At 41.1% G+C, this 23,221-nt stretch overlaps 1 protein-coding gene and 1 pseudogene across 1 annotated transcript; both read right to left on the bottom strand.

Annotated features, from left to right (window-relative positions):
• Positions 1–630: 630 nt before the first annotated feature.
• LRRC66 (leucine rich repeat containing 66) lies at positions 631–23,167 on the bottom strand. Its single transcript, XM_059923030.1, has 5 exons — positions 22,878–23,167; positions 19,537–20,037; positions 10,104–10,273; positions 3,873–4,062; positions 631–2,625 (listed from the first exon to the last, which is right to left on the bottom strand). The coding sequence occupies exons 2-5, from the start codon at positions 20,030–20,032 to the stop codon at positions 749–751; spliced, it is 2,733 nt and encodes a 910-aa protein (XP_059779013.1). The 5' UTR covers positions 20,033–20,037; positions 22,878–23,167; the 3' UTR covers positions 631–748.
• Positions 6,890–7,493, bottom strand: LOC132366510 (dr1-associated corepressor-like; annotated as a pseudogene).
• Positions 23,168–23,221: the final 54 nt, after the last annotated feature.

The raw sequence follows: 23,221 nt of genomic DNA, 5'->3' as shown, positions 1-23,221 counted from the left end.
AATTTACACTTTGTCCTACAAAATGGTCCCTCCTTTAACATTGCTTTTAACAAATACTTAGAATTACTCTGAATCCCTCCAATTTTTTAGTTTCCTCATCAAACTCCAAAAGGCTGTGCTGGTCTTTGTGCAGAACTTGTTAAAATCTCTTCAGCAGTTCCATGTAAATGTTTCAATATGCACTAAAAATGTTACTTGAATTCCCTTTGATTTTCAAGGTGAACGTCCTTGTCTTTGTCATAGTAGATCTGGTCCTCACATAGACAGCCAACAACTATCAGGTTTCTCTGAGTCTGCATTTGAGTATAAAAATTAGAATCATCTTTTCCTAACTGCAACATCATCCGTGTTCAGTTTTAATGTAAAATTTATTAATTGGAACCTTTGATGTTCAAATATCTCAGTGCTTTCCTACCTAAATGATCTATGTCTTGTGAATGGTAGTTTTATATTAGAATTAACTAAACACAGGGGAGAATTTAGAGAATCAAATTCATTGATTCGGCTCTGGATGTTGACCCCAGTCTCTGTCACTGAAGTGCTCCCGTGTTCTTAGTGAACTGGTTTCATTTGGAAGCATCTGTGATAGTGGTACCTGGCTCTTGACACCATCTTCAAAATACCCCTCCCACCACCCCACCCCCTCTCACACTGAAGATCTGGTTCATCACCACAGGAGTGTAACAATTGTGTTTGGCTTATAACCTTTCTGGAATCACTGTCCTCAAGAGGACATACAAACCCCTCATCAGTGTCCATTCATGTTGTCCTCTTCAGAATCTTGTCGTGAGGGTCTTAAGTTTTTCCCCACAGCGATCTTGGAAGGAATGTTGCTTTTAGCTGTGTCTACTCCCTGAACGTAAGGTTCGTATTTACAAATGTCTGCATCTCCTTCACCACAGGCACTCTCATCAGGATCCGAGGGAACTTCAGCAGAACGTGTTGGCGTTTGTGGTAAAACATCCACAACTGAAAACTCCAAGTCTCTAAGTGAGCATTGCCACTCTGCTGCCTTGGATTGAAGAGCTGTGACACAGTCATCAATGGACATGCCCGGGATCGCATCACTGCAAGGACTGTTGCCCAGTGACCTGGGCAAGGTCAGGGGATCCTCAAACTTATTGGTGTTAGAGCGACTTTCTGGATGAGCCTCGTACAAACCGTAGTCTGGATCAGAAATGAGAGTTTTTCCAGAACGATCTTCCTGATTCTCACATTTCCCCAGAATCTCCTGGAAGGCGATGCTGTCCTCAAGACTCTCTAATGACACGACATTGTCCCTCCTCTCCCCTGAGTCCTCGTCCCCCCGGGGCTCGTTGGCTCTGCAGCTCTCCTCGCCACGTGCCTCTGCTTCAGCCACATTTCTCCAGTCTTCTGAACTTGTTGAACTTAGAGTAAATAAAGACCCTTCGTCAGAATCGGTGTCCAACTCGTACTGAGCGTCAGGAGTGTCCTTTTGTGCTAGCTCCTGGTTAGCAGGAGTCACATGCAGGTCATGACCCCAGCCCGGAGCGAAGACGGGTGGGGACGGGTCCGTGGCTCCTGGGTCACTGAGCGTGGCCGCTCCGCGGTGGGCGAGGGGCTCCTCCTCGTCACCGGCGCCCTCGAGCCTTTGCTGCTGTGCGCTCATCACATTCTCCTTAGAAAACTCCGAAGGGCAGTGTGGAGTGGCCCCTCTCCCCTCCTTCTCTCCCGTCCTCAGCGCTTTTGCGCGCGCCACCATTTGGGAGACAGGCGTGGCCATTTCCCTGGGGAGGGGTGGGCCTAATTCGTTGGAATCCTTACGGATCGAGCCAGGGCTTGTCTGTAATCTGGCAGCCACGGCAGGGATGCCCACTGAACGCTCACCGAGGGAATCGTCCCCGGCCACGGTGTCATAATTTACTTCTCCAGGAACATCATACCTGTAGCTGCAGTCCTGCCCCGCCGGCATTAGCTGGGTAGCCTCAGCATTCGGCCGTCCGCGGAGAACGGGCCGGGCTGCACCGTGATTCGGGAGCGCGTTATCCTTCCCGCTTCCTGCCCCAGTGTGGTCCCCGCATCGTTCTCCGCCCTGCCGGCGGCCAGCCTCCTTGCTACTGGGTGCCCGCGTCCTCGCAGGAGTGACAGCCGCGTGTGGCGCTTGGTTCTCACAGAGCTTTGGACCGTGGAAAGTTTGGCGCAGATCCATCCTTGGCTGCTGCGTGTTCCCCACAGCTACGATTTCATCGTAGAAGCCCTCGTTTGAATACACGTTCCCTGAACCTGGACTTTTTTCCCGGCATCTCTGTTGCCACAGTCTGTCCACATAAGGCCTCGCCAAAGCCCCCAGGCAGAAAGCCACGAAGAACGTGATGAACACTGACAGGCAGACGGCCAGGGCCAGGTCCTGGGAAGCGTCCTCCCTTCTGCCAGCGGCTTGCACATCCCCGGCGCTCCTAACCCTTCTTGGCAGCCGTCTCTGCCCCTCACTGGTATCAGAGCCCGCAGGGTCCTTCTTGAGCAGAGTGGAAAAGCGCACTTCCCAGGGCCTCTCAGCTTTGCTCGTCGCCGTGAGGCTTTTCGTATGATTCAGATTAGTGCGAGGAAGGTGGGTCTCTCTGGACGCTCGCCTTGTGGGCGTCCACCAGTATGCCTGCTCCTTCCCTGAGAGTGGGGGTAAAAGCACACGCTGAGTTGACACGGGAATGAGATTCCAGTGGTTTAAAAAGCATCTGTGAGTCCTCAGTCCTCGTCTAGCTAGATTTAAAGTGGGTATTACACGATTAGCAACTTTACTGGCTGATTGCCTGATTGGTTGTTGATGCCGACAGCACGTGTCAGGCTCTGTGCACACTTACACGAGGCTCTCGGGCTCGGGTCTGCTGCTCCCAGGCCCGGGAGACTGTGTTTCTTAGGCTTCCTGACTGACTGCTGCCCACGGGAGAAAGGAAGCCAGTCTGTTCCTCCTTTCTCCACAGCCTTCCCTACTTACTGCACATTTACGAGAACATTCCATCAACCCTCTGCAGAATCTGCCTTGGCCACACCTGTGTTTGCTATATCATTTCCTCACCATTCCTCAGTGCTGGCAAACAGCATAAATATTCAGGTTTCTCTGCTGGTTCCTGACATTCTGCCCTCCACACTCAGAATACCATTGTGGTTCGTACGGGGCAGTGAAACAAGTGTGGCTGTCACCATTAAGACTTCTCTCTAATCTTCATGGATTTCTCCTAAACCCGGCAAGCATGGCCATGTCTCTACTTAATAGCAGTCCTGAATAGAACAGAGGCCAGGACTCATTTAAAAAAAAAATGACTCTTTTTTTTTTCCCCCCCAGTTAGGAGTTTGAGAATTAGCCAAGATAGTTAATAGTGGGGGGAGAAAAAAAAAAAAGCTTTCCAAAATATTCAACTGCAGTAACATATTCTAGCACTTTGGGAGAGTGGCAGGGAACAAATCAAAGAAAAATAGACTTCTGAAATATGTGTGTTTTGTATATGTATAGGATTATACTTCCAGAGGGTTAGCCAGCACTTTAAATAATTATGTTTCAAGTTTTAGAAGTGCTTTCTTTGATCAATTATTTTGTTAATATTTGGGATAAAAATATGACATTTTGGGGCTTTAGGGAAAAATCCTCTCTTTGTGAAATTTCTGGTTTTGACCAAATCCAGTGGTTTCTGAGCTAGCTGAACTAGGTTTCTCTGACCACGTGAAGGAACTCGTTCATGAACTGAGGAGAACAGTCAGGTACCAATGATTTTTACAGCTCAAGCATGACTAATGCCATAGACCAGCACTCTTGCTTCTGGGGGGACTGTCACTGTTTCAAATGAGACTAAATTTTTCATGTGCTCTTTTCTGTTTAAATGGAACCATTTCTGAGAGAAGAGGCACTACTGACTTACCAATAGACTTGTTGCAAATTGCATTCCACTTTCTTCTCCAGGATTCAGAAATAACATTTTGGAAGACTGCCACGCCATAGTCACACTGCCACTGGTTACCAGCCAAGTCAGCCTCCAGGTGGGGAAGTTCTAGAGCCACCATCATCATCGGCAGGATGGCGGTCAGGGCATTGTTGCTGAGGTCTACAACCTGATTGAGAAGAAACAAATTTAGGACAGTCTGTGAATAAAGACATTTGGAGACAAAATAAACTAGTTACAGATACTGTCTATATCTCTATGGAAGCAATATGAATTTAGCACTGATCTCAGAGTCAGAATACTGTGTTTAATTCCCTGCTCTGTCCCTAAGAACTCTGTGAGACTCGGCAAATTGTTGACTCTCAATGAGCCTACCTCCCAGGGTTGTTCTGAGGATTAAATGTATGTGAAAGCTTTAAGTATGGTGCCTGTATTAGATGCCCAATCATTTTCCCTTCCTTCTTTCCTATGAACTGTGATTTGTACTGTTCGATATAACCTGGACTCCCAGTTGTTATCAAGGTCTGGAATTAGATATCAGGTCTAGAATGTCTAGAAGCACTGTGATCTTCAAAGTGGCAGGATATACTGGATGATGAGGACATAGAGCCCAGAAGAACTGCGGTTGACTAAAAGTAGCAAAGAGAGTTCTTTTGCCTCAAGTATTATCTTAAAGGTAATAGTACATTTCTCTGCATCCATGGCTACTCAGTATAAACAAAATGACTAATTTTCCTAGTCTCATCAGAAATGAAGGGGAAACCGGGGAACAAAAAGGATTCAGTGACTCTAAAAACACAGAGTAGGATCTGTGAAGCTGGATATGGCAGTGGTGTGATGTGGCCAGGACAGCATAGTTAGGTGTAGCTCTAGCTACCATTTGCAGAGCATCGCTGTGTACCAGGCATTCTACTGGGTGCTTTACATGCATTATCTCTATTCCTCCCAACAACTTTGTCATTTCCCCCTTTTTTACAGAGTAGGAAACTGGGCTAGGTCACAGTATATCCCATATAATGCCTACTCCTAAGGCTTGGTACCCAGGTGCTCAGAAAATAATGGAGGAATGAACGAATGAATGAATGAATGAGTGAATGGCAGAGTTGAGATCTGATCTGGCTCCGCAGCTGTGTGCCTTCCACTCCAGAACACAGCCTCTCGGAGCCTGAGCTCCCACTGCACTGGAGTGAAGGGATGCGCAGAGCCAGGTCATGGGGTTTTGGAGAAAATCATAAATGCAAACCTTGCTGAAAAGTAAAAAAGAGGGCCATGGATGAAAACCATGGAGGCTGAATGTAATTCAGGTCAATTGTTTAATAAACATCAGGGAAAAAGCAGCATTGGCATCTTGGGTTATATAAATTCCTGAGAAGAGCTTACTCAGACAAACACTCAAACAGCACCATAACCAAGACTCAGTAGTGAGGGGGACCTTTGCACTGTTGAGTAACCAAGCACTCTTGACTCCCAAGGGAAGGCTGTCAAAAATAGGAAGTAGGAGACTGGGACCAGGAAGGAAAAACAAAACAAAACAAAACTTTGCTTTGGCCTGGCCTTGACTAGGATCAATAGTTTTCTATGTACCCCCTCCTCAACAACAGGGTGAAATATTCTAATGTTTTTGGGGGTATTTTCTTCTTAGTGCATGTCTGCATTTTTTTTTTTTTCATCCTAGCAGCTATTATACTATAAATCACGAAACTAAAAGCAAAACAGAAGAGAGGACAGAAAGCTAATCAAATGATTCAGGAGGAATAATTTCTGAGAAAAGATTAAAACAGAATAGTCCAATTTGGCTAAAGAAGTGGCCAGCCACTGTCATTTGAAAGGAGCGTACGTTATAGAAAGATCGGGAGAAGCATATAATGTTGTTAACAAATCACTGCTCTAAGAAGAATGGCAGAAGAAAAGGAATGCTTATTTGAAATGCCAACGAAACATTTCATTCTACCGCCACATGATGATGAATTTATGCTTTGAAAAATCTATCTGGTTTCTGAAAAGATCCCCACGTGGGAAGACACGTACTATATAATGCAAGTATTAAATACGTCTCCTGGGAAAAAACGCAACTACATCCATTTTAATATTCGACCTTCTGGTACCAAATATGCTCATCATGTTCCCAAAGACGTTTTTAGAGTTATTGCTGAACAGGCAGAAGGGTTAATAGAGAAAGAGAAATTGTATGATTATGGGCAGCTCAGGTAATTTAGAATTACAGATGATTCAGAACATTCTTGGGCTTGTTTTTTAGTTTGCCTGTAGCATCTATTACCTGTGAGCTGCAGAAGACAATAAAAATGCACAGGAAATAAAACAGGCATAGGGAAATTACACATACAAATATAATCAGTACACAATATACTAAATGAGGTTCCCAGGCAATCTGACAGCCTGTTTGTGGTGAACCGGGAGCACTGCCAAGTTAAGTGGACTTTCTCGTCTGCTCTGATAACTACGACGGCAGACAGGTCCCCAGTAACCTGCCCCCGTAGTCACACCATCTGGGTAATCTCCTTCCCTTGAGTACAGGCGAGACCTGTGCCTCTCTTCTAACCGACAGACCGTGGCAAAGGCAATGGATGTCCCTTCCACGGTTACATTCCATAAGACTGTAATGCTCTTGCTAGCAGCCTCTCTCCTTCGGGCTCTGACGCGAGCTGCCATGCTGTGAACTGCCCTGTGGGGAGGGCCACACGGCACAGAACTGAGGGCAGGCTTAGGCTGGCAGCCAGTAAGGAACGGCGCCCGAAGCCCAGTAGCCCACGTGGAACTGAATCCTGCCAACGACCACGTGGGCTTGGAAGTGGATCCTTCTTCCCCTGGGCCTTCAGGTGAGACTCCAGCCCTGGCCAACACCTTGATTGCAGCCTTTATTTCCCCCCTTTTATTATTATTTTATTAATAAACTTAAGAACAGCTCTAACGTCTCCCTTCCCCCCAGAGCAACTAAACCCTGCTAAAAGGGGGTGTGGCCTGGGGGGCAGAGGGCCCTAGGAGTCATAATCCTCTTCATCCTCTGCCTCAGGTGCTGAGGGGCCCAGGTGGTGGGGTGCTGGGGGCAGAGGCAGAGTCGAGGTGAAGGGCATGAAGGGTGTCAGTGGGGGGGGGTGCTCTGGAAGCGGGCAGGGGGGTGGCTGGCCTGGGATGGGGCCAGGGGTGTCTCTTCTTCCCCGTCAGTATCTGTATCCTCAGACATCCTCCTGCTCTGAACCTGTCCCTGACAGCTTCTTGTCCTTGCCTTTGCTTCGCATCCCACCGTTCTTCCGGCCCCTGCGGGGACCCTTGTTCCCGTCCACGTGGTTGTCTTCCCCGTCCCCCTACACGTCAGGCATGGACGCCACCAAAGCCTTCAAGAAGTCAAGCTGCTGCTCCAGCACGATGCACTGCTTCCGGGGGGATGTGGTCACGGTCTTGGCGTTTCAGGACTGGGTCACTGGCAGGCCTTCCTCCACAGTGACTCCGGGAAAAGCTCGAGCGCCCGACAGAGGATGACAGGCACGGCCGCCGCCACCTTCCCAATCTCTTCGTCCGTCTACACGATCTTCTTGATCGGGCCGGTGGGAGCCGCACGTTGTACCTCCTCTTGCTCGGCATCTCGGGGCCTCTCTTGCTGCGCCGGGCCCAGCGCCACTGCCCGCAGCCTCCTGGCCCCTAGGCCTGCTCACCGCCCACCTGCCCTCCGTGGTTTTACTGCAGCCTCTTGAGACACCCTCAGCAGAGGCCCCAGCCAAGCCTTGCCTGGATTGCTGACCTCAGCAATAGATAACTAATACACCTATCCGTGATCACCATCCAGCCATTCATTCCTTTGTTTATTCAACAAGTGTTTGTAAATATATGGTATGTACTGGACATATGTTAAGCATTAGAAAACAAAATAGACATGATGTATGTCCTCAAAGAGCTCACCGTCTGGTAGAAGGGTTATGGGGATATAGGCATTAATGGCTAAACCATACCTGAAACGAAATAATTTCAGTTTTCATACGTGCAATATGGAAAAAGCACAGTCTACTATACCTGTGTATAAAGGGAAACTAATTCAATCTGGAGACCCGGGGAAGGCTTCCTTGAGGACTAGTAAGAGTTAGCTCTTCCAGGCAAAAGGATCAGCAAGAGGGGAGGGCTTGGGGTGAAAACCAGGCAGGAATGCAGTCAGCAAGGGGTGGGTGGCTTGAAATGAGGCTGGAGGGGCAAGCAGGGGCCAGGCCCTTGTCGTGAAAGCTTACAATCAGATTTGTAGGTTAAAAGAGTAGGGCGTCGCAGCCACTTTAGAATTTCTATATGTAGTCTACATTTATAAAGGGCTTACTGTATTCCAACTACTGTTCAAAGCACAGTCTATGGATTAAAACACTTAATTCTCACAAAACTCTATGAGAAAGGAAGCAACTTACGTCCATTTTACAGATGAGAAAACTGAGGCACAGAGTGATTCGGTAACTTACCCAAGATCGTGTGGCTGGTGAGCAGCAGAGCCTAGGGTTAAACTCAGGCAGCTGGCTGCAGAGTGGACCTCCCTCACCACTGCGTCACTAGTCTCCCTTTGAGAGAGGACGGGCTTGGAGGGCCATTCCAGTTGAAAGGGGCGGGGGCGAGGTTGGGCATTTGTCTTGCAGCTATGCTCGAAGAGCACCTTACATAAAACTGGGAAAACGCCAGCTGTCTGCATTGATGTGCTCTAAGGTGACAGCCATTGGCCACATATGGCTATCGATCATTGACATATGGCTAGTCCAAACTGGGATGTGCAGTAAGGGTAAGATACGGTCTGCCCTCCATATCTGTGGTTTCTGCATTCTCGGATTCAACCAACCACGGACAGAAAATAGTTTAAAAAAAAAAAAAAATTCTGAGTGTTCCAAAAAGCAAAACTTGAATTTGTCCTGCACAGGCAACTATTTACATAGCACTTACATTGTATTTACATAGCATTTACATTGTATTATTATAAGTAATCTAGAGATGATTTAAAGTATATGGGAGGATGTGTTTAGGTTTTACGCAAGTACTATGCCATTTTACATGAAGGACTTGAGCATCCACGGATTTTGGTATCCATGGGGGTCCTGGAACCAATCCCCTTGGATACCAAGCATCAGCTATACACACAGGGCTTTGAAGACTTAGTATGAAAAAAGAGAATGGAAAATATCTCATTAATAATTTTTATATTGACTACATGTGTAAAAGATAATATTTGGATATATTGGGTTACAAAATATATTAGTAAAATTAAATTCACCTGCTTATTTTTACTTCTTAAATCTAGTTACCGAGAACATCTGAAGTTACATATGTGGCCCACATTATGCTTTATTGGATGATACTGGCCTATATAAAGAATGGGGGTGTGTGGTGCAGGTTACGGGCACGGGGGATTCAAGCTTCTCCTAAGCCATCTCTAGGTCCTGGTGTTTCTAAAGGAGCACTGAGGGGAGATTTTACAATATCTCCCCAAAGAGGAGGAGAGAGGAGGAAGGGGCTAGGAGGAGAAGGGGCTGAAGCTGCCAAAGCTAGAGCAGGGCTCTGGGGCTTACTCACACTCCCAGCTGTCAGGACCTCGGTGAGATTCACTGCAAGGTGCCCGAGAGACAGGCACCATGGCTCCAAAATGTGACGTCGATCCCCCCAACATGGCTCTGATGTTTAGAACTGCACGTGGCACGTGGTAAGTGTGGATGAGTTGATATCATTATGATTTGTATTATTCTGTGCCCAATTTTGGTGTGGAAGCACCAGGGTCACTGGCCTTCAGAGGCCCATGTGGTCCTGGGCTATATGGGGTGTAGAGCCCATTTAGGCCCATATAGTCCCATATTGCATAAAACCCCAGGGACCTTTGACTGACCTTGTAGCTCAGGGAGTGAGCCTTGCTAATAACCGAGATTTAATTTCTTGCCAACTGGTAAGTGGCAGCTTGGAGTTAGGTTTAAGTAGATTCAGGAAAAATAATGTACCAATTCTTGCTGCTGAGCATACATGTTCAAATAAAATGTCCACATTCATGTCCACTACTGAGGCCTTGGATTTTTGAGGCAAGAGAGAGACTTTGGCTCTTTTAGGGGAATCTTAAAATAGACATATTTTTCGATTGGTAGCCAGTACTATTGGGCATGAAGAAACTCTTCAATGGAAATATTCTTCTAATATAATTGCCTATAGTTCTGTATATTTGAAATATTATAAACACTATTTTCTAACCTGTAATTTTTTTAGGTCCTTGAAGGCTTCTGGATGAATTCTGAATATCTTGTTGCTCTTTAAATGGAGGTTTTCTAGTTGCAGGCAGTTATGAAAATCAGACAAACCAATTTGCGTTATCCCATTGAATGACAGATCCAAACTCTGTAATGACTTCAGTTTCCATAGCCCTGTTAAAATTAAAAAGCAAATTGAAATATTAATTGGTGGTATTTACTGCAGCATTGTTTGTAATGGTGGAAAATTGGACACAACTTAAATGGTTCACGACAGAGAATGGGCAAAGGATGGCATATCAATACTACAAAATACTGTGTAGTCTTAAAAGAGAATGGGATAGATCAACATGAAATAACTGAACAGGAAGGAAAAGTTAAGTTGCAGGAAAGTAGAGTATAATTCTAATGTTCTTGGAAAAAAAGGCCACATGCAAACATACACATATGTTTCAAGAGAGCAGAGAAAGAGGCCTGGAAGGAGATGAACTAAGCTACCAGTGGTAGCTACACTTAGAAGTAGGATGGTGGAGGGAGGTGAAACTATGCTTCTATTTTATACACTTTTGAATTCTTCCTTTGAATGAACATGTGCTAATTTTATAATAAAAGCATCAATCAAAAATTTAACCTTGATTGAATGAAACGGTAAATATGATACTTGCTTATTTGATTGAACCATGGGTAAAACTGGATGATCTTGCTATGGTTATAGAGGAAAAAGTTGTTTTGATGCTTTATTTACATGGATGAATTCTTCCCCTTTTAAGATGTTCTTATTCTATTTTGTAGATGTATCCTTTAACTACTTATTGTTGATATTATAACTATTTTTTGTATTTTTCAAAGGTAGTATGTTATAGCTAGAGGTTTTATTTTCTGGCAAAATAATATAATTGAGTTTTGGTCTCTGCCTTTGTATTTCACTTGATTCCAGAAGTAACCATGAGGCCCATTTGGCACTGAAGATAAAGGTTGAGAATGATGTGCCAGCCATAGCAGTCTTCCAAATTTGAGTTCCCATATGAGTCTCACATGGAAGCCCTGCATTTTTACGGTTCCTTCTGCTCTGTTCTCACACATAGTCTGTGTCTTTAACAAACTACTACATAGCAGATCAGGTTGGTTCAATTCCAGAAGGGTTTATTCCTTGTCTACTATCTGCACTACTATCTATTATCAGTACTTACTGTAAGACTAATTATGCAGACAGATGATGACCTAAATGAAATGGCTGCACATCTATGTTCTCATTTGCTCATTTCAGCTGCACAGACTAAGCAAGAGACCACAAGGATGACAACTCAGTCAAAATATTATGAGCATGGCACTTCGTGCTGAGGACAAAGACAGCAGAGAAACTTTGTGTCTGGTTGCGTGATAAGACACACACACAAGAAAAAGTTATTAGTTATATAAAGCAGTTTTACCCCCACTATTGACTGTAAAATAATTGTTGTTTGTCAGCCTCTCCATCAGATGATTAGTCCTTTCAGGGCAGAATTCACACCTTTGTGAACACTTGTAATGCCCAATATATAATATACATTCAATAGGCTAGAAGTCACAGTGTTTGACCTGCGCAGAGATTTAAAAGTTGTTGAGCCAACATCAAAGATTCCATACAAACATGTACATTTCTAGCTTCTCTTGAAAAATAAGTCTCAACTGGCACAAGACATTTGGCTGGAGCTGAATGAGGGCTGCCTGCTTTGGATGGGGCATGCACTTACAGAAGAATATGATGTCTCTATCAAAAATAGGAAGACAAAGGATAGGCCAAGAAGCCTGTATGTTTAAAAAAATGAGAGAGAGAGCCAAGGCTGAGATTCAGCTGGCATATGCTGGTGAGAAATACTTCCATATTGGTTCATAAATAGCCACTGCTGAGCCACTGTGTGTTGCCCCGCTGCCCTGGGCACTTTAGTCTATTCTCCCTTCCACCTCCCACCCCCAGCAGGATTCTGCTTCATCATTACAGTCAGGAGGCATCCAACTTGGGAACCCAGCTCTGGAGAAAATACATTTCTTTCTGGAGTGAAGAATATTCCTATGTGTTTTAATATGCAAATGTATGGGTCTTGAGAAAAAAATGCAACACAGAAGCTGATATGAAAGAAGTTTCTTAACATTTTCATGATAATTGCCTGACCTGTACAGGGATGTGAGCTCATGGTCTCTATCATATCTAGTACTTAACTGAATTGAATAAGTACCCCAGGAGTTCAGTGGAGAGGGAGACCATGTCTAGTTTGGTCTCTATCAATGGATAGGGGGGTGTTGAAATCTCCAACTGTAACAGTGGATTTGAAATGGAGCTGGACCTTGCAGGGCCTTCTCAGGGACAGACCCCTGTGTCCCTGGCCTCTCATTTGTAGAAAAGCTTTAGCCTCCTAGGGCTTCCCCAAGTTCCAAAGAGCAAATTCAATCACAGAAGTGACAAAATGTAGAAACAAAGGAAAACAGTCAAGCAAGACAAAATAATAATAGTTTATAAAAATAGAATGACCATATGGTCTAGCAATCCCACTCCTGAGAATATACCCAGACAAAACTATAATTCAAAAAGATACATGCCTCCCTATGTTCATAGCAGCACTGTTCACAAGAGCCAAAACATGGAAACAACCTAAATGTCCATGGACAGATGAATGGATAAAGAAGATGTGGTACATATATACAATGGAATACCACTCAGCCATAAAAAAGAATGAAATAATGCCATTTGCAGCAACATGGATGCAACTAGAGATTTACTAAGTGAAGTAAGTCAGAAAGAGAAAGACAAATACCATGTGATATCACTTATATGTGGAATCTAAAATACGGCACAAGTGAACCTATCTACAAAACAGAAACAGACTTGTGGTTGCCAAGGGAGAGCGGGGGAGGGAGAGGGACGGACTGGGGGAGTTTGGGGTTGGCAGATGCAAACTATTACCTTTAGAATGGATAAACAACAAGGTCCTACTGTATTGCACAGGGAACTATATTCAGTATCCTGTGATAAACCATAATGGAAAAGAATATAAAAAAAGAATGTATATGTGTGTATAACTGAGTCACTTTGCTGTACAGTAGAGATTGGAACAACATTGTAAATCAACTATACTTCAGTTAAAAAAAATAATAGTTTAGCTATAAAAAAAAGTCAATGACCTTTAGTTCCTCCTCAAGGGTATAGATAACATCCTGAGTCATAGCCTCGAGCTGTTTTGCAGATACTAAGACCCCCACCAGGTGGAGGAAGTTAACTGCATGCTGACCCCATGAGCACATAGATAGACCCCATGGTTGGAACCAGAAGGTTGATGATTCCTGAAACATCACCCTGTTTCTTTGCCATCAACCAATCAGAGAATTGTGCATGAGCGGATCACACACCCTATGACCCTCTCCCTCACCCTGTCTTTAAAAACTCTTCTCTGAAAACCATCAAGGAGTTCAGGCCATGTGAGCATGAGCTGCCTGTTCTCCTTCCTCGGCACCCTGAGGTAAATGCTGTCTGTGCTCTCCTTCACCACAACCCGGTGCCAGTAGATCGGCTTTGTTGCACATCGGGCCAGCAGACGCAAGTTAGGTTTGGTAACAGATTTGCTCACTTCTCTTTACAGTTCTGTCAGGTTTTTCCTCACATATTTTGACAATCTATTGTTAGGTGTATTCACATTAGAATTATTATATCCTCTTCAAGAACTCTTCCCTTTATCATTAAGTAGTGCTTTCTTTATCCCTGAAGTCTCCTTTGTCTGAAATTAATATGGCTACTCCACCTTTCCTTAGATTAGTGTTTCTCTAATGGCGTATCTTTCTCCATCCCTTTAGCTAGCAGTTTTATTTGTAATACCAAAAAAGACGGCCCAAGTGTCTGCTGACAGGTAAATGAGAGTATCCACACAATGAAATTCTACTCAGAAATAAAAAGGAATGCAATTTTAATACATACAACAACATGGATGAATCTCAAAATAATTATACTGAATGAAAGAAGATACATCAAAAATAAAAGAATGTGTTGAACGATTGCATTTATATAAAATTATAGAAAATGCAAATGAATCGATAGTGACAGAAAGAATATCAGTGGCTACTTGGGCAGGGGACAGATGATGGGTGGGAAAGATAGATTGCAGAGAGGCATGAGGAAATTTTGGGGGGTGATGGATAGTTATCTTGATAGTGGTGATGGTCTCACAGGTCAGCGTGGTTCATAGAGCCAGAAGACAGACCAGAGCACTCAGAACATGGAGAATCAGCGGCCTCCAACATTATACAGGCCTACAGAAGTATGAACTGTAGTGCAAGATTGTTGGTGAGTACTCTGAACTTTATACAAACTCTGAACAGTTGTAGAAAGAGAATGAAAATCACCTTCAGTTACTCATTGTACCAGAAATCAAGGAGGTGATGACTATTATAGCAAAGACTGAGATGGGAAACAGAATTAGATACTCAGGCTGATCAAATGGCCCTAAAGGAGAACTAACACTTTTTGAGCACCTGTTATGTACGAGGTACAATGAGAGATGTTTTACATATATCATCACTCTGTGTGTTATAGTTTTTACAAATGCTACCTCTAACCCTCACATCAACCCTGTATATATCACTATCTTCAGTTAAAGATAAGGACCAGGATGCTTTTATAAGTTAAGTGACTTGCTTAAGGTCAATAAACAAGCAAATAGAGTAATACAAGGAGTATAAAAGTATAAAAGATAAAGTAAAAGAGTAAATAGGAAGAGTGGGACCAGAACATGCCCAAGCATGGGGGTGATTTTGAACATGGAGAGTTATAAGAATATCCTCTTATTTGACTCCCTTCTTAATATCAAGCTAAGATCCCCAAGAAGAAGGGAAACTTCTGCACATAGGAATTAAGACTGTGAAGTTCAGTTACTCCTCCCACATGAAGATTTTCCTTTTACTTCCAATTTTAGAGAATTAAGGTTCAATGTTATTAAGAGAACTGGTGGAGTCCTGCAAATGACCTTTTTGTTTGGGGGTCTCTCAAGATGGAGTTGGAAAATTTGGGTAAACTCTTCTATGACACTTGGCTGTGTTTCTCAATAAGGGAATACGTTCTTTTATATATTTTGCATGGCAAATCAACGTTGAGGAGTATTCAGGTGAGTGAAAGAGGTTGTGAGGTGCATTCAGAGCTGGGGCTTGGACATCAGAGAGTACATTTTATGTTTTAAGAGAGTAAAATGTTGGGAGAGGCATATGGAGGCACTTTTGTGGAGATGGGATTATTTATTGAACTGCTTTCTGATGATCACATAGGCAGGAATTTGATAAGCCTTTGCATTTAAAATGCCAGAGGCAGTTCCATTATTTCCAAGAAATTATCTCAGTGTCTATGAGAAAAAAAGCCACAGAGGGCACGCCCAGACATTACACCATCTTAGAAATATTCCTTTGGACTCTGAACTTCTTAAGTGGTCTCCCAAATGTGATAATCTGATAACATAAAATGATGATATTCAAGGGTTATGGCTTCAAGTTCAAAGAGTATTAGGAATTGGAATAGAGTCTGGAATGATGCTGGATAAGATATTTGAGTCATAAAATCAGCCCCTTAATGTGGTCAAATTTATATAGGTGAGCCAAAGACCTTGACCTTTTAGCTTAATGATATACATTCATTTTGTTACTTTAGAACCTGAATTGGTTTTGAGAGCATTGGTTATTGGTATTTCCATAATCCAAATAGTAATCAGGATGAAAGGTTCAATTCCCTACAAATGAAAAGAATATACTTTTTGTTTCAACAATACACTGGTTATGTTTTTCTCTCCTCCATCAGTTTCAAAAATCAGGTATTATTTCATCTCATTGATAACATATTTATCTCTTGGATTCTGGAATTTAGTATGTTAATGTGAGGCTGTCACATCTGGTCTTTCAACCTAACCTAACTCAGTAAGATGTTGGTGCTGAGTGCATTTTCAGGCACTTTGTGGGCACTCCAGAAATACTGCTTGATGAAAGTGGGATAGTTTAAGTGGAGACCAATCCCCTTGTTCTCAATTTTTTTAAACTGATTTTTCCATTATTAATGCTGTACTCCAAGAATATGGGAGGAAGGTGGAATGATCATGAAGGTTAAATTCATGGCTGGCTTCTGTTTTGTGAATTGCATTGGCCGGTACCTCCTCTGGGTGTTTTCCCAACATGAAGCTTATTGGTAACATCACAGATGATCAGCATCAAGAAAGGAAATCAGCTGACACTGGGCTGGTTAGTCAATGTGATCTTTCACCCTTACAAAAATGGGCTTTCCACAGTCAAAGCAACTTTTCACTGGCTCTATAAACTGTCACCATATTAAGACATGTGAAACATGATTTATAAAGGTGCTATAGGCCAATTGCTTGATTGCTGCTTTCTGAGAAATCTCTAATTAATTATCTTTAGATGAGTGCAAACACCTATGTAAATAGTTAGATACAAATGATTCTCTGCTTATGAATTATAGTGGGCTAGGAGTCACATCTACTGCAATAATTATTTAACATTTTAAAAGATAACTTGAGATTCAGACAAAAACAAATTTATCATTTGTTTCTAAAAGACTGTTATTCTCAATCTGTTCCGAGAGTAATAATAACTAATATTTGCAAAGTACTTTAGAAGTTTATGAAGTACTTTTCACATTTTAATAGCTACTGTTTATGATGCCAAATACTGTGTTAAGTTAGGTTCTTAAGATACATCTTTCCTTTAATCCTCACAGTTCTGAGTAAATATTACATTATCTAGACATTTCCTTTAAAAAGGCGTAGGATAAAGGAATCAAAAAAGAACAAAGGTCAGGAATAGGATGGCACTTCAGGGGGCACCTCTCTTACCAGCTTTTTCCCTCGAAAATGGGATTTCAACGTCAGAGTTACCCAGCCATAGTCACAGAATCATAAAATGGGACGGGACGCCAGAGGGGACTCTAGTCCCTAATAAGAACTGAAAGTGTATGATGATTACAGGAAAACACTTCAAACCGCAAAATGCTATGGAGAAAAGAACTCTGAATTACATCCAATTAGATTCAGGGCTTACAGTGGACCTCCATCATCAATCTGTTTCATTCATCTCTCCATGGTTTTATTTGCTAGAATTCCATTAGAATTTCAGATAAAGGATTTGCTCATTTCACATCTTTTTATCCCCTCCTTGGCAAGCTTAACATATTTCCTGATATTCTGGGAGGCAGAAGTTTAACTTGGGAAAGGAGGATGGGACTGTATCTGCATTTTATAGGGATATTTGGTCCTTAAATGAAATGTATTCATCCTAACCTCCAGTTAGCTCTGGAGAATTCATCTGCCTTAAGGAGATATAGTCAGCGTTTCTCTATCTACTATTATGGTGGGATAATATTTTGACATATTAAGCTTTTACCTGTCTCTGTTTTCCTTGTGTCCTTTCTCTCTGTTCAAGCAGAAAGTAAAAGCTCTGTGTTAATTGTTCCAGGGGAGGCACATCGCAAGGCAGAAAGCAGAGGCAAGCAGAGGCGACTACAAGTCTTTTTGGCTTTTGTTTTCCAAAGGCCTGAATCTTTACAGGAAAGGAATTTCTAGATCTAGATAGAGAGTTTTGAAGAAACAAAAGCAGGTAAGAATTTTCTCCAAACTGAAAGACTGAAAAGAAACATTCTCTGGCTAGAGGGGGTAAGGGACACACACACACACACACACATACACACATACTTTGATGCCTTGTCAGGGTATAAGATTCTACAGCTGCGGTATAAATCTAGGAAAAGATAAAGGAAAGCCCATGAAAAACTGATGTTAAGTGTAAGTACCCCTACATCCCACCACAACTGACGCTAGCAAAATGGGGGCTCAGAATCAGAAACTGTGCTGAGTTATAAACAGTAGAAGGTTATATCTCCAGTACACTTGAATTTGTGGGTTGAGATTCACATCTACCATACTAGTTAGAAAACACAGTTATATCATGTGGATATGTGTAGCTTTAATGATGTTTGTCAGAGTTATAGCAAACAAAATGGAAATAATCTAAATGTTGTTTGATTGAACAGATTATAATATATGTATATATTAAAATTATTCAACTATTTAAAATATTATTTATGAGATTGCTTAATTATGTAAAGATGTTCAAAATATTCTGTGATATAAAATTATGTTATGAAATATTATGGACAGTAAATCCAATTTTGAAAGAAAAATATATATGTAGGCATAAAGAATAAACTTGAAGAATACATATTACATGAGGGATTTTAATGTTTCCCTTTTAATTTTTCTTTAATTCCTAATGTTTTACAAAAAATAGGCATTCCTTTTGTAATAAGAACAATATGATAAAAATCATAAAATAAAACGCAATTAGTTTACACTTTGCACTGAAAATACTATACACTGCTTTTATGGAAAAGTTCAGGGAGAGAAGACTCCTGTCCTTCTCACACAATTCTGCTGATGTGGTGACTGAAATAGTAGTCCCTTCACCTGCCAGGCTATTATAGTCAAAATTATGCTTAAAACAAGATACTGGAGAAAGAGCAAAAAATAAACGAATAAATAAAAAAATAAAAGCATGAAATGAAAGAACTGAAAATGAGAAAAACTAAATATGCATAATTTGAGATGGAGAAAAATGACAATATCCTTACACTTTCTTTTTTTAGCATAAGGTCTTTCTTATATAAAGTAAGTACTTAGCAAATAGTGACCAAGACTGAAAATAGACAGGGAAAGGAAACTGTCTAGCACTCCTGAATATAAAAAGGAAGCTCTGGCTTATGAATCTGATACATTTTCTAAATAAAACATTGGTGGATTAGTTAAGGAACTCCAAAATGTAGGTTATTGAGTGTTGGAATGGATGAGAATTTATTATAATAGGAGGGTATGTGGATTTCTGCTAAGGAGTTCTACTTTGATTTGATAATAAGGAAGTTTATATATAATATTAGCATATATGTAGTCTACATTTGGAGGAAAACTAGATAAGAAGATGTAAAATGTATTCTGTAAAAATAAAAGTTATAAATACGGCAACACTTAATTTGCATTGTTACATATTAAAAGCATCTGAACTAGTTATTTCTCAGTGCTTTTCTGTAATTAGTAATAAAAAATACATAAATCAAAGTAGGTAATTTAAAATCACACATTATTATTTAGTACTTAAATACTTCCTAGTATCTCTTGACAAATCCATATAAGATTAATGTAAGTTATAGCAATGGGAGATTAAATTACATTGACTTTAAATTCCACATATTATAACTTAAAATTCCACTAAGAAACTCCTTTTATTATATTTGCTCTGATCCAATTGCTTTGCTTTCAGCTGTTTCCTTGAAACTGAAAACAAACCTGGAATTCTTATTGACATAAAACATTAGCTCTCCACATACTCATTGTTTCGTGGTCTAGTCCATCTTTTAAAGTTGTACTTACCCTTGGGAATGTGACTGAGTTTATTTCTTTGAAGAATGAGCAACTTTAGAAACGGAAGCCCATTTCTTAAGCTGCCTCTGTGGCGTTTCACCCACAAGGACTTGAAACTGAGTAGATCCAATGACACGGAGTGAATGGCGTTGTTGCTGAGGTTTAATATTTCCAAAGCATGAAAATGTGCAAGAGAGCTTAAGGTTATTTTCGATATGCGATTGTTACTGAGGTCCAGGTGTTTTATATTCCATTCTTCTTTTTTCATGTGAGTTTGTAAGAGAACCCTAAAGAAACTGGAACTTACATCCACTGTGGCTGCTATCTGTGATATGTCCACAGGTATTTCATGCTTTCCAGCAAAAGAACAATTTGTCAGAAGATATCCGTTCCATTGGCACTTGGAATTGAATAAAATACTGCTTTTTCTTGATGGGTTTGTCATTGTGCCAGTAAAATAAAGACCTATAACCATGGTAATGACTCTGAAACATAGGTTTTTCATAATGCCTGGAGAAAGAAAAATTGACTTATTCAAAATAACTTATGTAAAAACTAATAGCAAATAAGCAGAAATTTTAATTTTCAATTTAAGATTTAGGAAAGTTATCTTGCCTTGATTGCCAATTTACACGGATGTTTGATTTCTTAGAAAGTGGGGCAAAATGTAGCTACCAAAATGGTAAACAGCTAGAGTGTAAAATTACATTTATGCCACATTTTTAAAGAAAGAACCCCTCCTGATTTGTCAGAAAATATGTATTCACTTGGGCCTCACCTCTGTGTCTGCTTTTCCAGGATTACTCACCCTGCAGTCTGCTTTGGAATGAGGGAAACCTACCAAGATTAAAAAGTTGTGACCGCCTGGAGGGGTGGGATGGGGGAGGTGGGAGGGAGGGAGATGCGGGAGGGAGGAGATGTGGGAACATATGTATATGTGTGGCTGATTCACTTTGTTGTAGAGCAGAAACTAACACACCATTGTAAAGCAATTATACTCCAATAAAGATGTTAAAAAAATAAAAATAAAAAAAAATAAAAAATAAATATTATGTAGTGCCTATTTTCAGGATAAAGCTTTGAACAAGACAGAAAACTAAAAAAAAAAAAAAAAAAAAAAAAATTCTCTGCTTCCTTCCTGGTCTTTAGTACCGAGCAAAGTCTATTATCCTTATTTTATAGCACGGTAATCAGCCATGTGCTTTATCACATGAGTGACAAGCCATACAGTTACACCAAACCGTGGAACTGCATCGGTGGAAAGTTCAACTCACGAAAGAGACTCTTGATTTTTTTTAATGACTAGAAGAACTACAAGCTTTGTCTTTGCGGCTTTCGTGACTTTTCAAATCCACTTGAAACCATTTAGATATCTACGTTAAAAAAAAATGGGTTATAAAAAGGATGCTCTCCCTAGGACCCATGAAGATATAATCACCAAAGATTCTTGAGAAGCAACTGAAAGCTTTAAAACAAGTAACTACAAATCACAATGCCTGAATGTATACACAAAAAACAATTTTAAGAGTAGATGAATAACTTTTTTGTGATTTGTTTTAATTACTAAATTCCATTAAAAAATCAGTGTGTGTACAAATAACCCCATTACTCGGCACGTAGGTTTACAACAAATTGTCCCTTCCGTTCTGTTCCAATGGCAAATGGCACCACTCTAGTTCTCATCACTAATCTGCAACACTAGAATGGGCTAACTGGTTTTCCTGTCACTGCCTTTCAATTTTCCTTCTTGATTCATCCAATGAAATTCCAAAGGGTTACTTCCCCGTAGTACTGTTTTCCCATATCGTATCCTCATTCAGAATCGTTAAAGGGCTCCGCAGTGCCTACAGTCCAAATCCCTCAGGTTGGCATCTCAGGCTTTGTATTATTTACTTTACTTTATGAACTAGTTTTAAAAGTACATGTGGAGCAACTGCAAGATGGGGCTTGTGCACCTCGGTATATATGTAGACCTCATGCAAAAATTAGCTTTTAGTTCACTCCAATTCCAAGCCCAATGCCTTTTCCTCTCCTCAGTCCAAATCCTACATATGTCCTTCCAGATCCATCACAAATCCTATGACCTGAAGACCCTTCTTCCTGCTTTGGCCTCTATTTTGTTCAGAAATCTTTCAGTAAATATTTATTGAATGAATGAATGCATGTTAGTAACATTCAGTTTGACAGAATATCAGTACTGTCCTGTATTGCTATTGCTTTGCATTGCGTCTGTTTTAAACAGCCCAAAAGACTATAAGCTCCCAGATGGTAAGGGCCATGTTGTCATACATACATACATATATATACAACTTCCCCCCATGTTTTACATGTTTCATAGTCTTTAGTCTGTCATAGGACTATGCTATCTATATATCTATATATAGGGCTATATCTGTATCATCTACCTGTCATCTATTTATCTCATCTATGTATCTATATATTTTCCCCATGTTTTATATTTTTAATAGTCTGCAGTCTGTCATAGGGCTATGCTCTGCTTGGATAAATGAATGCATGCAATGGATGAAATTTACCATGTAACTTTCTAAACTTTGGTTTCATACAAGGTCAAATCTGCCATATTTTGAAAGGCATCTAAGTTCCGGTACACGTGGCTGTGAACTGCAAAGGTGCCCTACAGCATGGAGGAGTGATTTATTTTTAAAGTGTGCCTCTTATGCAATACCAGAAACTGAATTAATTTGTAGAGTCAGAAAGATATTTGTTACCATATTCAAAGCTGCAATCATTACATATGTAATTATATAGCAAGGTAATGTAACAACATCAGCAATGAAAAAAGATTCATCCTTCACAGGCACACCACAATACTGAAGAGAAACATGTGGCTGAAAAAAACTTCTTCTTAAGGGGACTTAAGTAAGATTTTCACTGACCTGATTCTTTCTAAGTTGAAGAGATTTATCTATAACTAACAGTTTTGAGTTCAAAACAGCTAGATAAAGATAATCTTATATCATAAAGTGAAAGGTATTCATTTGTAAATTTTAAAAAATATTAGATATATATATAAAACAAACTTATATGTATTAGCTAAGGAACACCTGAGAACTCCAGAAAATTTTTCTGAGGATATTGGAGACAATTACGTGGAATGTAAATCTTTAAATGGACATATTCAAGCTGAAGTATGAGGAAGCAGAAATACTGGGTGTGTCAGACAGTGAGATAGGGAGAAGGCAGTAGAAAAAACAAAGTAGAAAGGAAATGAAGAGTTCATTCCTATAAAAAGAAAGAGAAGTTACAACAGTTCAAGAAAAAAAGCAGGAGAGGCTAGTTTTGCTAAGATGTAGAAAGAACAAAACAGTAACACCGTTTCTAAGGCATACCTTTGATCCTTAGGGATTTTTCAAATGGATCTCTCTCTGAATCAAGCCAGGTGGGGATTTTAGACTTGAGCCTTTGAGGCTCCACCCATTTGCCCTGGAGCCTGCCCTGTGGCAAACCTTCAACCCTTTCATCTCCAAGCTCTGGCCTCTTGCAGAGGTGACAGCGACAGACAGCGTGGTGCACATTCCCCTGGGATACTGGGGGAAAAGCAACAGAGAGAGGCCTTCTGCAATGCAGAGGGTAGGACTTTCCAGACGGGGTCTGTACAACTTCTAACTTTGAGCTCCAGGATTCCAGAGAGATTACATAAATACTGGCAGCGTCCAATTCTCAAGCTGTATTT

Source organism: Balaenoptera ricei, chromosome 5 (assembly GCF_028023285.1).
Source record: "Balaenoptera ricei isolate mBalRic1 chromosome 5, mBalRic1.hap2, whole genome shotgun sequence".
NCBI classification, from domain to species: Eukaryota; Metazoa; Chordata; class Mammalia; order Artiodactyla; family Balaenopteridae; genus Balaenoptera; species Balaenoptera ricei.
This window is presented reverse-complemented; position numbering and strand designations above follow the sequence as displayed.